The sequence below is a fragment of the Kwoniella mangroviensis genome (assembly GCF_000507465.2).
Source record: "Kwoniella mangroviensis CBS 8507 chromosome 1 map unlocalized Ctg01, whole genome shotgun sequence".
Taxonomy (NCBI): domain Eukaryota; kingdom Fungi; phylum Basidiomycota; class Tremellomycetes; order Tremellales; family Cryptococcaceae; genus Kwoniella; species Kwoniella mangrovensis.
In genome coordinates this window covers 13310119-13332787 of record NW_027062533.1, presented here as the reverse complement: position 1 = coordinate 13332787, position 22669 = coordinate 13310119, and the positions used below count along the sequence as shown (strand labels likewise).

Sequence of the window (22669 nt, the reverse complement as noted above, 5' to 3'; positions counted from 1 at the left end):
AAGGGTATATGTAATGTTATGTATGTATGATGTTATACCGAATCATGTATGGATGATGGGATATCAACGTTGGTGCAGTAAGTTGACTGCTAACCAGCGTGGAGGACGTGACGTGGTGAGGTCAATCCTGCTGACAAGTGCCACACTCGCGATAACCCCGGGAATCCCCGATAACTCCAGTAGCTCATGTATACCGTAGCTGCAACGAGTGGAAAGAGGTCGTGCTATCAACCATTGCATATCGCAGTTGATATACAAGTATTCAAATCAGTGCAATCGATGCAAGTGGCAATCCAGAGCCCAAAGCTCGACAAGAGATGCAATGTCATCTTCATTTTCTGTATATCAAACTAATCATTGACTATTTTATTCTAATCATCTTTCGTCTCGCACAAAATCCACCTTCCTTTCCATCCCCTGTATTAACTGTGTAATCTACAATTCCTCCCTAGCCGCATGTCCCGCAGCCTGAGTATGAGCATGTCCATGCCCATGTTCATCCCCTACAAACCTCGTTGTTCCCCTCGCTCTCTCATCCGCTAAATCCCTATCAATTTGACTAGCATGTTTCCTCACCAAACTTTCAGCAATCTCCCTGGGATCTCTGACCCTTTTCACCTGCTCCTTGACAGCTTGTTTGGCAGCATCTACGTATTCTCCTGGAGTCTCAGGACTGGGTGTAGCACCCAGTGCCTTGGAAGCTGATCGGGTAGCTTGATGGATCGTAGAAGAAGCTTCGTTTTGAAGTGACGAAAGGATAGAAGATCCGGAAACTAACGCTTCTGATCCTACAGAAGATCCAGCAGAAGCCAACGAAGAGATATATGATGTCGCAGACGCGACTAATTCAGATGGTTCAGGTGTTGAAGATACCACTCCTAACGCTTCTTGGATTTGGTAGACCAGCAAACTCGCTTGTTCGGATATGACTGATCCAACAGACGAAACGGTCGAACTGGCTTCTCCATAGATACTTTCCGCGTATTCACTGGGAGTTTCAGGTGTAGGTGTCACTCCGACTTTCTTCATTGCTGATCGAGTAGCATCATGGACGTTGCTCGATAGTGAGTTGACGTTCTCCTCCGCGATTCCATATACCGATGCGGCTCCTTGCGCAACTACATTTCCAATTGATTCCAGGTACTCATTGGGAGATTCAGGAGATGGTGTAGCGCCTACAGCAGATATCGCAGATCGAGTAGCGTCATGTAAAACTGAAGAGGCATCTTGAGATAAGCCAGAGACAGCTTCTGAAGCTACTGAAATCGCTGATGAAGCTGATTCGGCCAAGACCTGAGTAAGGGATTCGATGTGTTCGCCTAGATTTTCGGGGCTAGGCGTGGCTCCCACAGCCTTGATAGCTGCTCTCGTAGCGTCATGCACCGAGTTACTGATATCTATATCCGGTATAGCATCGTCGATACCCTTCGAAGCAGCAGCAATGACGGATTCTACCGATTCACCAAAAGTCTCGGGACTGGGTGTAGAGCCTACAGCCGAGATGATGGATCTGGTACCTTGATGGACAGCATCAGATGCTTGTGATATAGCGGAATTGACGTTTTCGCCCACGGCATTGTATACAGACTCGGCATATTCTTGGGGTGATTCGGGGGATGGTGTGCCTCCAGCGACTGAGATAGCCGATCTAGTAGCACCGTGAATGACGGAGTCAACTGCAGAAGATAATGAATCGACAGCTTCGGATGCAGCTGAAATGACTGATTCGGCATGTTCTTTAGGTGATTCAGGCGAAGGTGTCGCTCCAACCGCCGAAATTACTGATCGAGTTCCCTCATGTAAGCTTGAGGAGGCGGCATCGAGTATGGACTGAGCAGAAGCTTGAACTTGATCGACTACACCGGCGGAAGTAGGTGTACCAGCAGCTGATAGTGCCGATAGAACCTGTTCTTTGCCTTTGCCCAGAATACCTCCGGCTCCTACTCCAGCAGCAGCGGCGGCAGCCCCGGCAGCTTCTTTGATGGGTAGTATACTGACTCGGGAAGGCTCAGCTTCAGCTGACATGGCTTCTCTAGCTTTGATCCGGTCTAAAGCGGTGCGCTTGAGGATACCAACTCGTTCCCGGAAAGATTCGTGATAATCGTTAAGTTCTGTTTTGAGTTCGCTGAAGGGTTTAACAAGAGCGGTATTGTCGTCAAGCGCAGAAGCGAATTTGGATTTGTATGAATCGGCGACTAATGAATAGAGGGTATAAGTATACTGGCACATTAGGCATACTCGATATTATAATCAAAGGCAACTCACGTTTCTGCACATGGTTGTATTTATCCAAATCTTTGGACGTAACTCCATCAATTTGGCCCATCTACATGAGTTTCACCATCAGTATACTTCAAGTCAAAGTGGAGGAATACGTAGGCTAATCCCATATTGGGTATACTACTCACCTGTTCAGCCAATTCTTTGTACTCCTTTCCTAAAGCTCTATCAATCAACTCCTTCTGAACCTCCGCCACACCTTTGGCTTGATCTTGTAATCTTCCTTTTTGAACATCCAGCCTAGATTTGATCTTATCGGCTGTCTTCTTCAACCTCGCATCAGCCTGTTCACTAGATTTCAAAACTTGCTCGTTTGTCAATGAAGTCGATTTGGTGTATAATTTGTCAAGACCGGTCAAGATGTAATCTATCTCTCTTTCAATTTCCGATCTCATATTTTGAGCGAGGATAGGGACTGAGTTTGTAATAAATTCAGAGTTGATATGTCCGACCTGCAATCGAGATAACAACAATTATGAGCAAAACCTATTCATCACAGGATTGAAAGATGAATCTTCCACATTATAAGGATATAGATATAGATTTGTGGTCGAGATAGGTAAAGAGATGTAGTCGATATAGGAGATGCTCTATATAGACAGTGATTTTGGAGAGGAGGGTGGATAAGACGGTTTTGGAAAGGAAAAGAGGATATTATAGAATCTGATATGATGAAAAGCCATGAAACACAAGAACAAGATACTGGTATCATCTAGATATCGGATGATATTTTGTTGGAAGATGATATCATGTCGCAGACGGTAGAAAAAAGAATCTGTCAAGAATAAAAGACGAATCAATTTACCTCTTCTTTAATCTTCTTCAAGCTCTTCTTCCCTTGTTCATCCACTCTACTCTTGATCGCATCCCTCACCCGATCCATCTCAGCCCTTTCCACTTTCTTCACCTCTTGAGGTTTGACATCTGCGCTCTTCTTCTCAGCGACTTTGTCGGCAGATGGTACTTTGACTTCAGCAGGTTTGCGTGAATGTTCCAAATCATTGTAATAATCATCCATCTCCCCTTTCCTTTCCGCTGCATGAGTGGAACCACCAGTCGTAGGCAGGAATTCAGCCAACATGGTCAAAAATGATTTGTCTTTGATAGAAGGTGGGAACAATTGATCGACAGTGGGTTTGATATATGGTTGATGGACGTGTTTGTGGAATAACGCCGTGTAAGGAGCAACGAAATTGGAAGTTTGAATGACATAGGGACCGACGTGGGGTTCGAGATGTTGATTATAGATCTTGACGATATAGCTATCGATGTACCATCATTCATCAGCTCGCCATCGACGAGATTGAATGCGATGGGAAAGATGATCGTACTCACGCTCTAATAGCAGCTTCGATCTTAGCAGCTTCAATGGTAGCTGTCTGCAACGCCTTCACAGCTCTTGGACCAAGAATCTCTCTAGTTATTCTCTGCACTTCTAATCTCGCTCTGAGGAAATGAGGTTTGCTCCATACATAAGCTTTATGACCATTCTCCGAAGTGACTTGGTAGCCCTTTTGAGCGTATTTGGCCAATCGACCAGTTAATGGATGGGTCGAAGCGTAATTGTAACCTCTAACAGCATGATCACTGGCGAGATTCGCATATTGATTGGCACTTTCGATATGGGGTTTAGCGAATGCTTGAATCCTCGATGTATAAGGTGCAGTGAGCGTGTGATATCTAGCTTTGAGGTATGGGAAGTGAGGTTGGATAAAGGTAAAGTAGAATCTCCTAATCCCTCTGATTACCGGTTTCAACGGTCCATGGTATAACTGTCTAGCTAATTTATCTGCTTTGTCATAACTTGGTTTAGCATAGTTAACATAGTAGGGCGAAGCCGTGAATCGATCTTGAGCTTTATCCAATACAGGATAAACGTATGGTTGGAGTATTTCCCGATGATATACGTTGGAAGGGTAGCATAGGATAGGATGAGATTGCGTAGGACCGTATCCGAGTGGGGACAAGATGTACTTGTTGACAGGCGAGAGTGATTCGCCAGGTGGAGGACATAGGACAGTAGATGCAAGCGAAAAGAACACCAAGATTGGTAGAGTTGTGAGGATGGAGATGATGGACCAGGGATGTCGACGTGCGGTAGAGACTGCTTTTTTGGTTGAAGCCTGGATATAAGATCGAATGGGTAACAATGAGCTTTATCTATACCGCAATATCACAAAAATAGCTCACCTTGGTAACTGCAGCTGTCTTCGCAGCTGCTTGCTTGGCTTTCGCCTTTACATCGTTACCTTGAGCACTGATGGTGGGTCCGTCCTATATAACACGTAGTCAGTCTAGTGCAGGTTAAGAGATGAGATATATCACTCACGTAGAAGCGAGGAGTAGCACCCGCACTCTGGGTGTTGACAGCAGGCTGACTTGACTTCCTAGCTGTTGGCGGTATGGGCACTGAGGGGGTTCTAGATGAAAGAGCGGGCTCAGACGCTCGTGGTGCTGATTTGGGTCTCGACATGGTGTAGCACTCTCAGATCAGGACATTGATTTGAAGGGGCGGAAAGGACGATGATGGGTGTGAGGTGGAATGTCTATATGTGTCAAGAATATGTAGAGTAGGTGTTGACGGTTGATGGATATGACGAAAACGAGGTGAATGATCTGCAGGGTGTGTTCATTTGGGATGTTGTTTGGGCCGAGAGCAGTAGAAAAACCCCACCTACACAGATCAAACGTCATCGTTTCTGAGGCACAGCCCTAAGTGGGTGACTTGTATACACAATGCATATAGGTACAATAAGAGTCGACTACGAGCAGCTATCAACAACTCTAGAGTACTCGATGCATACATCCCATGTCCTATTGATCTGTGGTCAAGTACTCTTACTGAGTGTCAGTACTATTCTACATCCTCAGTGAAGAATCACATCAGCTCAGTCTTCAACTAGATGTATATGAAGATAATTCAACTCAACTCACAGAGTTGTAAACCTCTGCGGAGCTAGTAACGCATTTCAAACTAGCCACATCGGTATTATTCGTGACTGGTTTCAAGGGAATCACATTGGTCAAATTGTATTGCGCTTGATTCTCAGATGCCTTGAGCGACTTGTAGGTAGGTGCACTGGGGAGCGTAACGGTACGAAATTGAGAAGAGATCAGCTTCAACAAAATTGAATTGCAAGTTACTTAGAAATCAAAAATTACTCACAGTCAAATTGAGTAGTATTGGTGTCATCGTACGTGTAGAAGTAGAAGGAATGCTCGTTGCCGATGGACTTGCCCATAGCCAACGAAGCTATAGTATCTGAACCATTGTGAACCTTGTCGCTGATATTCAAACTTGATATGTGAGCTGTATGTTCACCGAAATGGATGAACACGCTCGAAGCCGATCCGACCTCGTTTTGAGTCTCAGAGTCAGATTCGCCTGTTGGCAATGCCATCGTCGAATTGGGAATGGCAATTAGGGCAGTGAGGGCGAAAAGGGAGATGAACATTTGAGAAAACATTGTTACTGTATTGTTTTGTGTCGATTATATGAGTTTTAAAGTTTGTTGTTGTGAACGTTAAAAGATACTATTCATTGACCGATGCTAAGATCTTCACAGATGACTGAAGGTATGAATATATTTTATTATAGCGGAAGAATATAATAATCAAAAGAGTGTTTCATCGTTTTCTATATTTCTTTTTTATTTTTTCAATTTACAAAATATGAATATTATTTTCTTGCAATCGTTGTTAATTGTTTTATTGTTGAAGAAGAAATTCATTTTCGCAAATCAACTCTTGAACCAGCTTTTATACAGATCACTTGAACCCAAACTTTTCGTGTGCTTGTCCTCGAGCCCATCAAGCGAGGGTCTTGGTAATGTCGCACATTTGTGCATCCCTTCATATCCACATCCGCACAGTACATGGTATCAGTCTATCAACGGTAGACTCAAAGGACGGAATTGACGAAGCACGTTTTGTTAAGACACATCGTATGACCGCCAAATGGGATACAGTATAGGAAACTCGCTAACATGATCTGATGAAAGGACTCTCGCACCTCTCACATGTTTGACAACCCCAATGCCCTATGTGTGTTTCGATATCAGCCAATCTCGTGAGCATCCTTTGACATATCTTCGCTTTTCGGACAGAATGGTCATATCCCCTGTTGGGTATCGCGATATACACTCAAAACAGTTCTTTGCCATGTTCTGTGCAGTGAACAGCTGATAGATCCCATAGGCGACTGAGGTTCCTTTGACGCAAGATCTCCCTGAGGATATGAACCTCACCAAGCAGGAGGTCAATGATAAAGTAGAAAAGGAATCCGAATTTGTAGTCTGGGGTCGGGATGAGATGCAATGGGATACTTCGGTAGGTCACGATGCAAGCAAAGCAACGCACCGTACTGTACTGTCCCGGGTGGGTCGGTTTAGTCATCTTTCTGTATAGCTACGAGTTGGACAAATTATCAACGAATGAATCCTCTTCATTGTTCGGTAGTGTAAGGTCATTCCCACCCAAGAAAGCTTCCAACGAAAGTGTTGAATGGGTCTATCGAGCCACCTCGCCACACGTCACTGGATCGGGATCCGATCTTACTGGTCATTCAGAATTTGCGAGACTCTACTGTCCGCAAGATGATAATTTCGGTGCCTTTTTCAGCAACGAGCTTACCACAGTTGATACTGTGAGTGTGCTTCAAGCTCTGCTAGACGATGTGCCAATTCATGCTCTCTTCCTCTTCTAGGATGATGACCTCTGAGAAACGTCTCAAGCGACTTACGCAGCTCGTTGAGCTCGTGGTCACAGCTGCCTTTCGCTTAACTGTGACTTGTTAGCGACTTATCCTGTATGTATTGCTATGTAAGAAGTATTTGTTTTCCTAAATCGGCCTCCGTATACTTCTCCTGCATGATGTGAAGTCAGATATTACAGAAGCAAGCAGGAAATCAGAATAAGGCACGATTCCCACCACTTCGTTGAATCGGCTATGCGAAATCGAGGACTGTCACAGATCCATTCTGCGAAGCAGCTCGTGAGCACCAGCGATGTAGCTTGATAAGGTGCAACCACTCACCAGATATTCAAAAGCAATCTTCTCACCATCGAAAAGCATATTCTTCAGCTCACCTTTAGCGGGAAGGATCTTCCAATAACCTCGATATACAGTGTATGAAGGAACGTCTTCCTTCACACTAGGCGAGGCACTGATCTGACTAGGACGGATTCGGCCCTGTTGTACCCATCAGTGCCGCTGTTACTTTTGGTACGTTCCTCTCAGTTGATCAATATACTACTCACAGTATCTTTTGGTCCTTTGGGTAATTTCAAGGTTCTACCTAACCCACCAAGAGTATAGCGGGTTTTAGGGAAAGGCGCGTATTGAGGTTCAGGTCGGAAGTCCATACATTCTAGTTCTATCAGCCAAGCACCATTGGTCTTCGTGGAACCCCTGTATGTCCTGAGATATGTTACGGATCGACTTCCAAAGTTCCGTGGGCAACTATTCAGTTCTTTAAATCCCGTGTCATACCCAAAGAGAGCATTCTCTTTCCAAAGATGAGGAGCGATTACTGATTGATCACCCAATGGTTCGGACGCCTCATTCGCTGGTATACAGCAGTCGCATGGCTTGCCTTCACCTCGGTTGAGTCTGACATGGGGTAGCGTCCATTCCGGAGGATTGGCTCGTCGAGTTCGGTACCATCTGACAATGCGCTTTGAGTCTGGGACGATGTCAGAGATTACGGATAGCAACTCCTTGATGCATATGAGAGGCAGATCAATGGTTATCCAATGAGGATACCCATGTGGCGTGAAATGCCCATAGATGGGGTCTTCAAACAATATCATGTTGACTTGAAGTACCAGGCTCCTACCATTGTTTGAATGTGCCAATGAACCGGGGGATAAAATGTTCTCAGGTTCACCATGAGCTGTACCATATCGAACGATCTCTGGGAGCTCGTTTCGTCCATAAGGCATTCGCATAATCAAGTTCGGCTTGGCGATAACCTCGCGAGCGTTGTCATCGAGCTGATAAATGAGCAGATGATCTTTGGGTATAGGTGGAGGTGCAAAGCTACCGGTATGATCTTGATCAGCTTGGCTGTCGTGACAATAGTGAACGGACATACGGATTGTCGCTCAATGGAGGAACACATTGACCTAGAATTCCTACTAAATCAGATCCATATACTCTGATCGATGACGAGAACCCAATATAAGGTGGATTCTGAATATGACCCCACTAAATTAGGTACGAGGAGTTCATTTTCAGCTATATCGCACGTTGCAGAGTTTTTTTTTGGACTCACCGTGCAATCTTTCCCTTCAGTCCATCTTGTCCACTTGATAGAGAACGGAGTGACCACCACCAAAAGCCCTTCTCTCCCTATCATCACTCTTGGAGCATTATCCAATCCCATATCCTGAGTCGTTCTAGTGATCTCATCCGATTCATAAGGTTTTGCGATTTCTCCCTCATTGAACAAGTGTAATACCCTGACTCTAAATACTGTATCTCCACCAGCATCCAACTCTTGAACGCAAATTATCACATCGTCCATCACATCTACCGCTCTGGTCTTAGATTCTGTATTAGGCTTGAAATCCACTTTTACCGCTTTTGAAGACAATTTCCCTTCTTTGCTTTGAACATCCGGTGTCCAAATGGTGACCAGAGTATACAAACCATCTGCATCAGGTTCGTTTTCTGCGCCTGAAGGACAGGAAGTGACGATATACCCATGATCTATCGTACAGATCGATTGATTTGCCGGTAGCTCGTAGGACCGGAGATGGGGCTTGAATTTCAGGAGATTATCTTCCGTTCTGAGCAGTCTAGCCAGTTGATCGGTGGTCGAACGATCTTTTATAGCTTTTGGTGGATTCTCCAGACGATCTGTTGTAGGTGGGGATGAACGACCGAAAAGGTGATGATGGAGGAATAGCTGGATCTTGGTGGAAGAGGTGATGATGCTGTTGAATCGCTTGCAGGTGGCCGAACAGGCCAGTAAGTCCCTGAGAGGTAAATTTCGGATGGCCAATTCGACCAAGAAGTCATCGAGACGTTCCATGGTTGATCACTGGACTGGTGTCTGGGTTGATGAAAGTAGGATGGGAGGGAAGTTTCTCATCAAGTGATAGAGTGCGAGTGCCGTTGACTGTTGTTGACTGGACTGACGAGTGTCTCAGGTGGCGTCAGTGCTCAGGAACGAGTATATCTATCTGAAACGCACGGATCGCTTATCTCCACGTGATACTACTACTGTACTACTGTAACATCTCGGCTATATCGCCGGACATCCTCACTCTTCACTCTGACTTTCCTGCTCTCTACCACCCTCACGAAGCTATTGCGCCTCTTCAGTATGCTGCAACTACCGGATGATCTGCTCGAGATCTGCCTCGCAAGACTGACTCCTCGAGATATCATTGCTTGCGCATCCACCTGCAAAAGGATCAATAGTATCGTCACCACCTCGATCGTCATCCAGCTCAAACTTCATCGGTGTCTGTACCACGGTGCTCTTCCGCATGACCTTCCTGTCAAGTCCAATACGACACAATCCGCACATGATCAACTGGTCAGCCTTCTCAGAGAACAGCAGGCCTTCCAAGATTTCCGACCCGTTCGATCAGAATACGAATTAGGGGAAGGTCGGACGATCCTGTGCATTCACGATGATTACATGGCCGTCGGGTTAAACGATCGAGCTATAGATGTGGAAGGTCAACAGCCTGATTCAGATGGCAAGTATTTCTTGTTTGAGCTCAGACCACTGCAAACTTCCCCGGAGTCAACCCAAGAGGCCAGAAAAATAGTCTTCAGGGTTTCCTTCCGTCCCGAATATCGAACATTGCTAGTCGATCTTGGCAGAAATCTCATCATCGTCAACGACAACTCACCCGATAATGATCCATCCTCGATATTGGTGTAGATACTCGTTCTGGACCCTAGACCCCGTATCTTCAGGACAACCAGGTTGTCCCTCTTTCGGTTCGAACCTCATAACGTATGTTGAGTCCATGAACGGTTATTACGATTGGGAATCTCATGAGGAGGTCGTCAGCGGTGATGTCGGTATCAACTTGTGGAACTTCGCCTGTGGAATCACGAGATCTCATCCCCCGCTTGGATACGGACTGGGGGGCTTAGGAGTATCATTGAAACTTTTAAAACGCATAGAATGTTCGAAAGTATGTCAGGCTCGATGTCGTACTATATGTATTCACGTGGTGTGGCTGACAGATCACACTTACTGACAATTCGTAACACAGGTAGCTGGGGACGACACAACATTCCGTAGCTCCATTCGCACAGTCGTACCATCGACTGACGAAGCTCTTGGAGCGACGCGTTCGTTCGGAAGCTATAAGTTTTGGTCCGACAAGAATGTCGACGCTATCCACTACCACGCCGGGAAGATCATGGTGCAATACCAAGTAAGTATGCTATTGAGTACTCTTCGAGCGAAAGACTGATTCACACAATGGATCTGAAAGGATTCGACAGTCGATATCTGGACGCTGTATGAGCATAAGAATGGTGGATACTCAGACTGAATTATAATGAAAGTCTAAAAGTATGGAGCTTCCTGCATCACGTATTCATGCACCGTGTCATGAAATATGTATTCGTCTCAAATGAAAGCTTCGCCGCTTGCGTCCCAGTCTGGATATTGTCCAATTCTAATCCATATCCTGTTCAAATTCTTCCAAAACGGCGCACATTGTCATATGAAGTATCACGAAGGCTTTCATGTGCGCATCGTCACTATACGATGGGCCACACATCTATTATGGAGTCCTACATGAAATAACTCACATAGTTAGCTATCTATAATATGGGGATAGATAGACACTTGGTGTTGCTGACTCACCTCGTACTCCACTATAATCACATCACCATGGTAGTGTATCGGCTCTATGTAATGACCTGGAAAGGTGTCATGCCCTCGATAGCAGACTGCCCCAAGAGCTTCTGTCGAGGATGAGACCTTGGATCGAGTAGATTTATCGAATGTCAAGTGACTCTTCGGTATCTGCAATGGACATGAATCCAACTGGGAACGTTTCATACCTAATTTACATAGGAAAGGTGATTCCCAAGATGTCTGATCAGTGCATCTCATTGAATTAGGGAAATTATGCTTAATTATCTTATCTATAGCATACACATACTTTGTGTCAAGCACAAGGCTGAACCCATGAACACTTTCTGTTCCACTCCATCGAACAATCCTATCTCGATACACACTGTTCATGATACTTCCCATCACACACATCCCTTGATTGTCATTTAGTCAGCACCTGTATCCCCCAGGTCGACAATTGGAATCACGCAGCAAAGTCGAGCATGTCAACCCAGCCATTCTATCATCATCTATATAAGCTCGCAGTCAACGTACTATGTCGACAACACTCACATAATCTTCGATATAGAGTTTCTCCCCAGTGAAGAAAAGGTATTCATGTGATAATCCGGTAAGTCTGAAGGCTCTCGTCTCGGCAAATCGAAAAAGCACTGAGACTGAATGTACGATAAGCCCTCCTCATCGGCAAGTGACATGCTCAATTCATAGTCAATCGATTCTGGTCGATTCTGCTTTACTCATTCAAGGTCAATATCAGCTGCTTACTAGACGAAGATCATGATCACTTACTTGTGTTCTTACCGGAAAATCAGATGGCACATTCTTTATTGACTTCAGACCACCAAGCTCGGATTCGGACTTTGACAAGTTGTGCTTGACTTTACAACTGTTATAATCTCTGCAAGTGATGTGATATCGTCTCGGTCCCATAGGATCTGCGTTGGTCCCTTCTTGAGCAATTCCTTCGGCATCTAGTTTTCTGTCGTGCATGTTCTCGCACAACACCAACCTTGATCCATAATGACAACCCGATATGTAACGAGGCCTGTTAATCATGAACGCGCAATGAGTTTGTTTCGTCCATTCGGTTGCTTCAATGATTGTTTGATCATTAATGTTGTATCTCTTTCCATCAGTGCTCTGAGCCGCATAGCTGGCATTTGATTGAAGCCACTTCCTGATCTCGAAGTAAGGGAGCGAGATCGATAGGGCTTTGTGTCCGCCCCAATGTGCCGGGTTCCATGCAGTTCTGTCTACTGCCAGATGGAGCAGATCGCTCGTTCCGTTGCTACCATTTGAGGGCCAGGATACACCGAGTCTCGGCCTCGGATCATTCGATTTTGTTAACTCATTCCCGATAGATTTTGGGAGATCTTCGGCCAGCATAGGGATTCGCAATATGATGTTTGGAGGATGTTTACCATCAGCATCAGAAGCTGTGAGGCTCGGCAAGTCGTAGACCATGAGGATATCGAGGTCTGTCGTGGGATGGCTGTTTGGTCGATCAGCGTCATACTCGAGTGAGGTTGCGTTCCCTACCGATCATTCGTTCTAATTCCTCTCGTGAGGATAAAAAATTTCTATTCTCGTAGCTTCCCTTGTGTTTCATGTATTCGGGTGGTGGATATAGATGCTGATACAAGGTAAGTTAGATTATTGATGAGTTTCGGATAACCCCGTTCATCTTCCTGCATATTTGGGAGCAGGCGATGATATCTTTGGCTGGGAGGTGCTGGAATATCGAGATGAAAGTGTCATCATCTAGTCGATCCATCTTCACGGTCTTACTTGCGTTGTGGTGTACTGAAAGCAAAAAGGAAGAGAATCAAAAACTCAGAATTGATTCATTCCTTGAAAATCAGTATTTCGGTCATTCTCTTTCCTTTTCGGCCGTTCAGATCTGGCGGTCCGAGCGCTCCTGCCACTACCAATCGAAGTATGCAGATACACATACTGCATGCGTCATGGCGATTGAATGCTCTGGATCCGTAAATTATATGTATGTAGAATGTCAACGAGCTATTGAGAATACCGATCGCTGGTGGCGCTTGAGCTTTCCCAGCAGAGATCACAAATACAGGTGGCCTTTGTCAAGCCGGTCTTGGTCTACAGACTTTTCAATTCTTCTTTACCATTGTATGCGTATGCGTATGCTAAGATCACATCCACTTTGATGTCCGTTCCTGTCCATCTCTCGTTCGAAGTTGTACGTTCGAAGCTGTATAGTGTTGGAATATCGTGACATCACCAGATATTGAGAGTGAATAAAAAAGTTGGGAACCGATCGTTGACCTCACTTCAAGTAGTGTCTTTCTGGTGCATCTCTCTCTCTCTCTCTCTTCTCTGCGAGTAATCCCATTATCACTTGCTGCACACATCTCTTGTACATCTAGCCCCATCAGAAGGATATCTTATTTGCGTACACAATGTCAGTAGAGACAGCGTCCTCCTCTCGAGCTCAAACAGTCAGCGAGACATTATCTTCCGCTATCGAATTATTGGAGAATGATCAGAATCTCAAAAAGGTGAGTAAATTGAAGATGGATATACTCATGTTTAGTACGCCTCAAATAGAGCTATATATATATATATATATATATGCTACCGATCATTGTGAGCCATCAAGCTGATATGTCCGATTGTGTTTCATAGCAAATCCGAGAATCCATGGAACCGATTGACGATCTATCCAGATCAGCTACTACGGAATTAAACAAATTACATTCAGCCCCTTTCTCACAACGTATGTAAACTACATCTCTACATTGGTCTCTTCTTGATCTGCTACAAGTGATGGCTAGGGCTGATATGATGTGTTGGAATAGACGCCGAGATCTGTCAAAATGCAATCAACATCATATCCCGTACTCAACCTCTATGGGTGGACGTAGCTAAGCTGATACCAGAGAATGAATTTTATCGGTATGTCAAGTTCACCTCCCTATACTCTAAACCTACCTAAGTCATCACAATCAGATCAGGAAAGATCAGCCGAGCTGACTTTAATGTAAATTGTTTTGGTAGATACCAATTTGCACTTGGTCCAACTATGCGTAATCTCACGACCTCGATTGTACTAGCCAGATTCATATTACATGATGAATTGACTCCTTCACATACTATATCTACACTTCTTGGTAGTGAGTTATCGAATACCCTTTATTCCCTTGTCGCTGAAGCGCAAGAGAGATGTAGGGGGAGGGATATGCTAACATTCAGAGTCAAATAGTACAAACTGACTCGACGAGCGTGCTTCAATTATCGGCTGAAGATTACTTGCAAGGTGTTATAGGGGCTGTTAACGAGCTTGTAAGTGTTTTTTCTTACAACTCGAATACATCTTACCAGCTGGTTTGTCCCTTTTCACAAGATCTCAACCAGTAGCTGATTCAATGATTTGTACCGCGAATAGCCTAGATTATCGGTAAATGCCGTTACTTCGCAGAATTTTGAATTGCCTATAAAGATATCGAGTTTTGTCAATGACATATTTGCCAGTTATTCATTAGTAAGCTGTCCATATTTCTCCTCTACTATCCTCATGGATGTCGGAAGTGATCCAGGAACTCATTTGTTTTTCTGTTCTGATGATAGCTCAACCTTCGAAACGATGCTCTAAGACGGAAATTCGATTCCCTCAAATACGATTTGAAGAGATGCGAGGATGTGGTTTATGACTTGACTCTGAGGGGGCTGACTAAGCCCAGGGAATAGACGGGAAATGTCAGTCGATAGATGCTTCGGTCATCTTGATCACCCCTGATGCTGAGGACATGAAGTAGAGTTCTGCCTCATTCTAAAATAACACTTGATAGCGAAAACTGGTAGATCTGATCGCAGATTCAGTTCATATGTTTCTATCATCTCCAAGATAGTACAGTATATACCCCACCATCGGATTATACATCGCACTGAATTATGCCAAAATGCATTATATACATATAGTACCCTCTAGATACCCGCGTTAAGCATTACCCATCTCCTCTTCACTGATCTGTACAGTCTTTCTCTTCTTGTTTGATTCCTTCTCCTCTGCTTTCACTTTCCTCTGTTCTTCCTGAACTTTCAACCTCTCATTAGCCTCCTGGGCCTTCTTCTTCCTATCCTCTTTGGCCTTTTTCTGTCTTTGCACCAATAAATTACCTATATCTACTCCCTGGGATTTCAACCTACCCAACACTTTTGAATTCATCGTCGTCAATTCTTCCTTGGTATAGTTCCTCTTGGTTCCTCCAAACGTACGTGCTGTCATTGATGTTGGTGCGAGTGAAATGCCGTCTGCCTCCTCTTCGATTGGTGGAGTTGGGGTGTCTCCGCCTTCCAGTCCTTCTTCCTCTAAACCTGGCCATTTGGGCAGGATGTTTATTAGGGGGTAAAGATTCAGGTTGGATAGTGTTTTTATATCTGTTTTAGGCAGTGAGGGGATGATCGATGAGGAGAAGAAATTATCAGACATTTCAGATAGCTATACGAAAGAAGAGCATTGTCAATCGACGCGAAACCGTTGTGGTGAACACAAATGACTTACCTCGCCGTTATCTCCTATCTGAATTTCAATGAAGAAGCCATTCAACGACTCTTTCTCCTCCTGAGTCAGATCATCACGTGGAATGGCCTCCTGTCTGCTTTCTATGCCTGGTCCAGGGTTCTTCTTGAGTACTCCCCAAGCTGTATCTAATGATAGTAGAATTTTCCCATTTTGGTTGGGTAAGAATGTGAAATCCAGTATAGGGTATGGGAGAGACTGTGTCTGCACGATGGGTGAGGAAGATAGGTCGGATGGTAAGATGAAGGAATGTATGGCGGATGCGCTGTTCGTCATATATAAGCTAGATTCCTTCCCGATAGGGTACACTCAATCATTCACTTACCCTTCGGAGAAGAACACTACTATCGTCTTATCTCCCACAACAGTACTATCAATCTTTTTGATACATACACCTTGTCCCGAAGGTAGGATGTATCCCTCAGGAGCAGAGTAGAACGTCTCTTCCTCTCCTTCCACATCCTGTGCTGAAGATGCATTTTCATCCGTCTTTCTCATCCTGCCTTTCGATCTGTTCTTTCTCATGTAACTTCGGACCTTCCTATGCGGTAAGATAGCAGGATATATGTCTACTTTGGATAATGATGATCCGGTCTTCCAGTCCCATATGCGTAATGATGGATCACCACCGCCTGAGATGAGAATGTTTGGGTGCGTAGAGGGAATGTGGAGAGAGGAGACGAATCTACCAAATGGAAGACATATGATATCAGTGATTGCTGTTTTGATCTAGAGGTGCGATGAGATATCAGACTCACGAATCATGTCCGAATAGAGCCTTGTCCATGACGAAGGATTTAGGATATCTAGATACTCTGATATGTTCATCCCTGTCGGCTGATATGATATGCTTTGAATCGGATGTGGTCAGGTGACTTGTAAGGATTGATACGTGACCTATCATGTTCGAGTAAGCTGATGGACCGCTGCTCGCACGGCATGTACAAATTAGCATGTACAAATTAGCTTACCTAGTAAGTAATCACATTCTGGATTCTTGGTCGGATCGGATACCATAGCGTGCATAGGCGGTTTAGACGTTGATGGGTCGGATGGTATGGGATCTAGGGGGTATCTGAGATACATAGATGGTGAGCTTTGTTGCACAGGTCGGACAACAGGCCAGCTCACTGGTAGACATCTCCTACTTTGTCTGATACTATTATACATCCCTCGGGTGACAACGTAACACACGAAGCTTTCTTGATGAGGCCTCTAAATATAGTAGAACGGCGTTAGCTTTTTACTTTTGATTGGAATGAAAGATCTCAGCTGACCTAGTACTCCTGAGTTCGATCTCGTCTTGTGCCACATCCCATACTTTCAAGCTCTTATCATCCCCGACGCTGACTATGATCTTCCCATCTTCACTGACCGCTAGATGTCGAATGAACCCATTCTGATGAGCCCTATTATCAACGGAAGGTGAGGAGATGGTCTTCGATGTTTGTAGATCATGAACGATGAGAATAGCACCTGCGACGGCGACTATACTTGAGCTGGACGATGCTAATACCAAAGGAGGGAAGTTGAGGTCTGCCATGGTGATTTGTAGGTTGTAGAATGGTATATGAGCAAGGTAGATTGAGGTGTATTTTGATTTTAGGCTACGACCATTTTAACTTTTCAGACCAAAATAATACAGTATCTAATCTTCGAGGCAATTTAGATGGGTGGTATATACAAAGATGGATCTGGGATAAAGTGCGATAAATTGATATCACATATATGCATTCAGTCAGTTTGGCGCGTCGTCGCGTCTTAGGGGTTGTGAGTGTCGATTCACGCGTTTCCCCTCCTTTTCCCTCATTTATTCATATTCTCAATTCCACTACTCATTGCTCATCTCAGTGTCCACCTCCTTCTAACACTCTTCATTCGACAGACCTACTCGGATCATCGAAACATCAGATCAACCATGGTAAGCTGATCGACCTTAGCATGCTGATTGCCCAGCTGACACTTCCGAACAGTCTTCACCACCTATTCCCCCTTCGTCGCAACCAAGAACCAAGCGTCAACGTTCTCGTTCCAGATCACCCACTGCCGGTCCATCAGGTCCCCGTTCCTCTTCTCCTCCTCCATCATCACTTCCACCTTCCTCTCCGCCCGCACCTTTCTCTGACTTTGGTGATGAAGCGGACATAGGAGACGACGCTGAGGTCGAGATGAGACAGATGGGTAGAGCCAGAGAAGGTGACGATGATGAGGATGAAGATGGAGAGGATCTATTCAATGAGCGAATGATGGAGTGAGTCAAACCGCTACTCCAATATCTCTCGCTTTGCTGATATAGCACCGTAGGGATTACGATGCCAACGATGCTCTTGATACATACTCCCAAGCGGATCTGGATGATCGATCTTCCGTCGCCGAGATGACTCGAGGTGAACGACTTGCCGCTGAAAGAGCGATGGACCGACGAGATCGAGGACTAGGAGGTAGAAGAGCAGGAAGAAGGGATCATATGCCTGCTTTCTTACAATCAGATGATGAAGATATGGATGGATTAGGTGAAGGTCCTCTGGCAGGTATCAATACTCGACGAAGAAGAAGACAATATGACGAGAGGATGGATGAAGATGATGCTGGCGAAGAAGAAGAGATGTCGTTGGAACATCTGGGTGATGTCAAAGCTGCTTCTATCGCTGAATGGGTTTCAATTGATTCCGTGAGAAGAGCTGTTCAAAAGCATTTCAGAAGTTTCTTGATGACCTATGTCGATGAAAATGGTCAATCTGTATACGGACAGCGAATCAAGCATTTAGGTGAAAGTGAGTAAACTGGCATCACGTCAAATGGGACAACGCTGATCATGGATGATTCAGTCAACTCTGAATCCCTCGAGGTATCTTTCTTGCATTTGGCTCAATCACGACCTATCTTAGCCTATTTCCTCGCCAACTCCCCTCAACCTATGTTGGCTCTTTTCGACGAAGTAGCTCTTGAAGCTATCCTCTTATACTACCCCTCGTACGATAACATCCATTCCGAAATTCATGTTCGGATCACCGAACTACCAACCTCACTCTCACTTCGTGATCTGCGACAATCCAACTTGAACTGTCTTGTCAGAGTCAGCGGTGTAGTCACTAGACGAACCGGCGTTTTCCCCCAATTGAAATACGTCAAATTCGACTGTGGTAAATGTGGTGCGACTTTGGGTCCTTTCTTCCAAGATACCAACAAAGAATTGAAGATCTCCTTCTGTTCCGCCTGTGAAAGTAGAGGACCATTCAGCGTCAACTCGGAACAAACCGTTTATAGAAACTACCAAAAGATGACTTTACAAGAATCTCCTGGAAGTGTACCCGCTGGTCGATTACCTCGACACAGAGAAGTTGTGCTTTTATGGGATTTGATCGATATGGCTAAACCTGGAGAAGAAATTGAAGTCACTGGTATCTACCGAAACAATTTCGATGCTTCGCTCAACACCAAGAATGGTTTCCCTGTATTCTCAACTGTACTGGAAGCAAATCACATCAACAAGAAAGAAGATTTGTTCGCTGCTGTCAGGTTGACAGAGGAAGATGAGAAGATGATTAGGTCAATGGCTAAAGATGAAAGAATCGCCAAGCGAATTGTCAAATCGATCGCACCTTCCATCTACGGTCACGATGATATCAAGACTGCTATTGCGTTATCTCTATTCGGTGGTGTACCCAAAGATATCAATCGAAAACATCGAATTCGAGGTGATATAAACGTTTTGTTACTGGGTGATCCCGGTACAGCCAAATCCCAATTCCTGAAATACGTCGAGAAAACAGCAAGTCGAGCGGTATTCACTACTGGTCAAGGAGCTTCTGCGGTCGGTTTGACCGCATCCGTAAGGAAAGATCCGATTACTCGAGAATGGACTCTAGAAGGTGGAGCATTGGTATTAGCGGATAAAGGACATTGTCTGATTGACGAGTTCGACAAGATGAACGATGCGGATCGAACATCCATCCACGAAGCAATGGAACAGCAATCTATCTCGATTTCCAAAGCTGGTATTGTAACTTCCCTCCAAGCTCGATGTGCGATCATAGCAGCTGCGAATCCCATCAGGGGAAGATATAACCCTACGATCCCATTCCAACAGAATGTGGAACTCACCGAACCGATCTTGTCCCGTTTCGACGTGTTGTGCGTAGTGAAAGATGCGGTGGACCCTGTACAGGACGAAATGCTCGCTCAGTTTGTGGTTGGATCGCATCTCAGATCTCACCCTCAGTTCAATGAGGCGAGAGATGAGGTCAACGTGACTACTTCGGTTGATGCTGATGTGAGTGCTTGATTTCCTTTTTCTCGTACCATACTACAAATCCACTCTCGTTTTGACCTGAGCTTACTGTTCACATAATACAGATAATACCTCAAGACGTACTTCGTAAATATATCATGTACTCTAAGGAACACATTCGACCCAAACTTCATCAACTTGACCAAGACAAACTTGCTCGACTTTACGCAGATCTCAGAAGAGAATCTCTTGCTACTGGTTCTTTCCCTATCACAGTCAGACATCTGGAATCGATGATTCGAATGTCAGAGGCCTCAGCGAAGATGCACTTGAGAGAGTATGTCCGAAGCGATGATATCGATTTGGCAATTCAGGTGGCGGTGGGAAGTTTCGTGAATGCCCAGAAGATGAGTATCAAGAAGACTCTTGAAAGGGTGAGTTTGGTGTCGCTTGATTTTCCTGGGAGAATACATACTGATTATTGTGTGAGATAGGGATTCCGAAAATACGTGCATCAAGCTACAGACCACGAAGAGCTGTTGTCTTTCTTACTTGGACAAATTGTCAAGGAATTATCACAGCAATACAGATTACAACGTGGTACCGATCTTGAAAAAGTACAAATCAAATTGAATCAACTGGAAAAGCGTGCGAAAGAATTGGAAATTTATGATGTGGGACCTTTCTTGAAGTCTCAATTGTTCAGGACGAATGGGTATAAGTTGATTGATTCGGAGGGACAGGGCAAGGTCATTGAGAAGGTTTTTACCAGAGGTTAGGTCGAGTAGGTCTGATGGTCATTTGATAGTGATCATTTCCTTTCGCTCGTAATGTTTTCTTAGTCTAATTGGTTCTCGATTTTTATTTTGTCTTATTACTCGATCTTTTCGTATTTGGTTATATAGGTTCTAATTGTACATGTACATGATATCACAAACAGCATGTCGGACTCTTAAGGGTGATTGGTAGAGTATCAGGTGAACCAGCAGCGACTTGGTGAAAACAAGACGACTATATGGCAATCAAAGCGTGACAGATAAATTCGTGCAATGATGATTAATTAACGATTACATTCCCATATGATATCCAGAAACGAATGACAAACCATTTAAATCGGAGAAAGCAAGTTACAGAGAGCTGCATTCTCATATAATTAACCATATATAGGGCTGCAAGATTAGGTCTAGTCATGATATTTCCCCTTGAAACCTTCTACAATCACCTCATCTTCCCTTTCCCTACAGTTCTGTCTCTTTTTCTGTTGCCAAGTCTGCTTGAGCTTGACAAACTCTCCCATCGTAGGTACTTTATGACCACCTTTCTCGAATTCATTCTGAGTGAAACCTTCTCTTTCCAACAAGGGGGATTTGATAGTTTTCAATAGGAGGTCGTTGGAGGGTCGGGCGAAGTAGAGTAGACCTAGTCGGTCGTATTGATTTTGATCAGGTGGAGGGACAGATACCTGAAATAGTAGAAGTGAATGGTTAGTGTCAATCTACCAGATGAGGACGGAGGCATTTGGATCTAGTATGAGTGTGAAAATTCGACTCCTACTTACTCTATGAACGGTACTCTTGATATAACCTCCAGTTAAGAAACTCAACGCATCGCAGGTATTAACAGTCAGAGAACCATCAAGTGGTTTAGCCCATTTCCAATCATTCGTCTTATGATCTTTGATCTGTAATGCAGCGACAGGTTGTCGGAATAATAAAGTCAATGTACCCAAATCTGTATGACCCAATGAATATAATCCATCACCTTCCTCGGTGAGTTTTTTGAGTTGATCGCCTGAGAAATGCCTGTACATCATATATCGAAGATGATCTTCTGAAGGGTTCTCGTACTTGTGGAGGTTGATGAAGAAATCTTCAGGCAATTCGAGGGCGATGGCGATTAGGGCGTGAAGAGGATCAAGAACATTGGTGTGAAGTGACTAAAAACGTTCATACGAGTGGATAAGCGCCAAGACGTTTTGTGACACATAGTGGAACAAGTCATTCAGCTTACTCGGGCAAAGTCTTCGATTTCACCGATGTTCTCTTTGATCACATCTGGATGATCTCTATCGTGGTATCCATCGAACTCTATTGATAAAGTGACAACAGCTATCATCAGAACCCAACAGAACTTCTAAACCATGAACCCATCCAGCATGTTTTCCACAAAGCGACGTCGACTCACTAGGGATATTATAAACCTCCGTCTGATCCCTTACACCCCCAGCCAACGCAGCTCTTCCAGCAGGTCTATACCCATTATACTCCCCATTCTCCAAATCAGGAATATACTTGGATTTCTCCTCTAACGGTAAATCGTAAAATTTCGAGCCAAGGTAAAATTGTCGATCGACTTTCTCCTGGGGAATACCGAAGGTGGTAACGTAGAAGAAACCTTTGGTTCGAATTGCTTCGATCAGTATTTGAGCAAGTTCAGCTTTTCCCTCGGGGTTGGAGAATTTAGATAAGTCGATTGTAGGTACTACATTATTCACAGCCATATGGCGTAAAATCAGCTGCAGCTTCATGGTATGCCCGAGGGGAGGTAGATAGATACTTACGGTCTGCCCAATCCAAGTTCTCTTTAGTCTCCGGTACGTAATCGTACTTGAAGATTTGTGGGACCGCTATTGGCATTATGGTTATAGAGTCGAAATTGGCTTTATTTTACACTGGATAATCAAGGAGAGGAAACAAATTTACCGGTCTTTTGACTGCTCGTCCTTTAGGATGCAGGTATATGTATATATATACATCCGCATAGCTTGACCTTTGG

General features: G+C 44.4%; 9 protein-coding genes across 9 annotated transcripts; 4 read left to right on the top strand and 5 right to left on the bottom strand.

The window, feature by feature from the left end:
- Nucleotides 1–435: 435 nt before the first annotated feature.
- Nucleotides 436–4753, bottom strand: I203_105029 (uncharacterized protein; the record flags this gene model as incomplete). Its single annotated transcript, XM_019143387.1, has 7 exons — nucleotides 436–2195; nucleotides 2266–2326; nucleotides 2409–2732; nucleotides 3086–3542; nucleotides 3616–4403; nucleotides 4471–4554; nucleotides 4610–4753. The coding sequence occupies 7 exons, from the start codon at nucleotides 4751–4753 to the stop codon at nucleotides 436–438; spliced, it is 3618 nt and encodes a 1205-aa protein (XP_019006436.1).
- A 365-nt stretch (nucleotides 4754–5118) lies between these two features.
- On the bottom strand, nucleotides 5119–5747 carry I203_105028 (uncharacterized protein; the record flags this gene model as incomplete). Its single annotated transcript, XM_019143388.1, has 3 exons — nucleotides 5119–5139; nucleotides 5215–5359; nucleotides 5443–5747. The coding sequence occupies 3 exons, from the start codon at nucleotides 5745–5747 to the stop codon at nucleotides 5119–5121; spliced, it is 471 nt and encodes a 156-aa protein (XP_019006437.1).
- Nucleotides 5748–7226: 1479 nt separating this feature from the next.
- I203_105027 (uncharacterized protein) lies at nucleotides 7227–9317 on the bottom strand (the record flags this gene model as incomplete). The annotated part of the gene is made up of 5 exons (XM_019143390.1): nucleotides 7227–7259; nucleotides 7316–7471; nucleotides 7540–8320; nucleotides 8376–8488; nucleotides 8556–9317. The coding sequence occupies 5 exons, from the start codon at nucleotides 9315–9317 to the stop codon at nucleotides 7227–7229; spliced, it is 1845 nt and encodes a 614-aa protein (XP_019006439.1).
- A 294-nt stretch (nucleotides 9318–9611) lies between these two features.
- I203_105026 (uncharacterized protein) lies at nucleotides 9612–10181 on the top strand (the record flags this gene model as incomplete). The annotated part of the gene is made up of 1 exon (XM_019143391.1): nucleotides 9612–10181. The coding sequence occupies one exon, from the start codon at nucleotides 9612–9614 to the stop codon at nucleotides 10179–10181; it is 570 nt and encodes a 189-aa protein (XP_019006440.1).
- An 88-nt stretch (nucleotides 10182–10269) lies between these two features.
- On the top strand, nucleotides 10270–10806 carry I203_105025 (uncharacterized protein; the record flags this gene model as incomplete). The annotated part of the gene is made up of 3 exons (XM_019143392.1): nucleotides 10270–10440; nucleotides 10522–10686; nucleotides 10747–10806. 3 exons carry the CDS (start codon nucleotides 10270–10272, stop codon nucleotides 10804–10806), a joined length of 396 nt encoding a protein of 131 aa, XP_019006441.1.
- A 2737-nt stretch (nucleotides 10807–13543) lies between these two features.
- I203_105024 (uncharacterized protein) lies at nucleotides 13544–14831 on the top strand (the record flags this gene model as incomplete). The annotated part of the gene is made up of 7 exons (XM_019143394.1): nucleotides 13544–13642; nucleotides 13770–13860; nucleotides 13943–14039; nucleotides 14142–14257; nucleotides 14347–14426; nucleotides 14530–14625; nucleotides 14712–14831. The coding sequence occupies 7 exons, from the start codon at nucleotides 13544–13546 to the stop codon at nucleotides 14829–14831; spliced, it is 699 nt and encodes a 232-aa protein (XP_019006443.1).
- A 250-nt stretch (nucleotides 14832–15081) lies between these two features.
- Nucleotides 15082–17206, bottom strand: I203_105023 (uncharacterized protein; the record flags this gene model as incomplete). The annotated part of the gene is made up of 7 exons (XM_019143395.1): nucleotides 15082–15582; nucleotides 15646–15928; nucleotides 15989–16348; nucleotides 16422–16560; nucleotides 16635–16738; nucleotides 16795–16878; nucleotides 16941–17206. 7 exons carry the CDS (start codon nucleotides 17204–17206, stop codon nucleotides 15082–15084), a joined length of 1737 nt encoding a protein of 578 aa, XP_019006444.1.
- A 625-nt stretch (nucleotides 17207–17831) lies between these two features.
- Nucleotides 17832–20673, top strand: I203_105022 (uncharacterized protein; the record flags this gene model as incomplete). Its single annotated transcript, XM_019143396.2, has 5 exons — nucleotides 17832–17914; nucleotides 17968–18437; nucleotides 18492–19936; nucleotides 20020–20328; nucleotides 20389–20673. 5 exons carry the CDS (start codon nucleotides 17832–17834, stop codon nucleotides 20671–20673), a joined length of 2592 nt encoding a protein of 863 aa, XP_019006445.2.
- Nucleotides 20674–21077: 404 nt separating this feature from the next.
- I203_105021 (uncharacterized protein) lies at nucleotides 21078–22530 on the bottom strand (the record flags this gene model as incomplete). Its single annotated transcript, XM_019143397.1, has 5 exons — nucleotides 21078–21356; nucleotides 21453–21830; nucleotides 21905–21981; nucleotides 22079–22375; nucleotides 22455–22530. 5 exons carry the CDS (start codon nucleotides 22528–22530, stop codon nucleotides 21078–21080), a joined length of 1107 nt encoding a protein of 368 aa, XP_019006446.1.
- Between the last annotated feature and the right edge of the window lie 139 nt (nucleotides 22531–22669).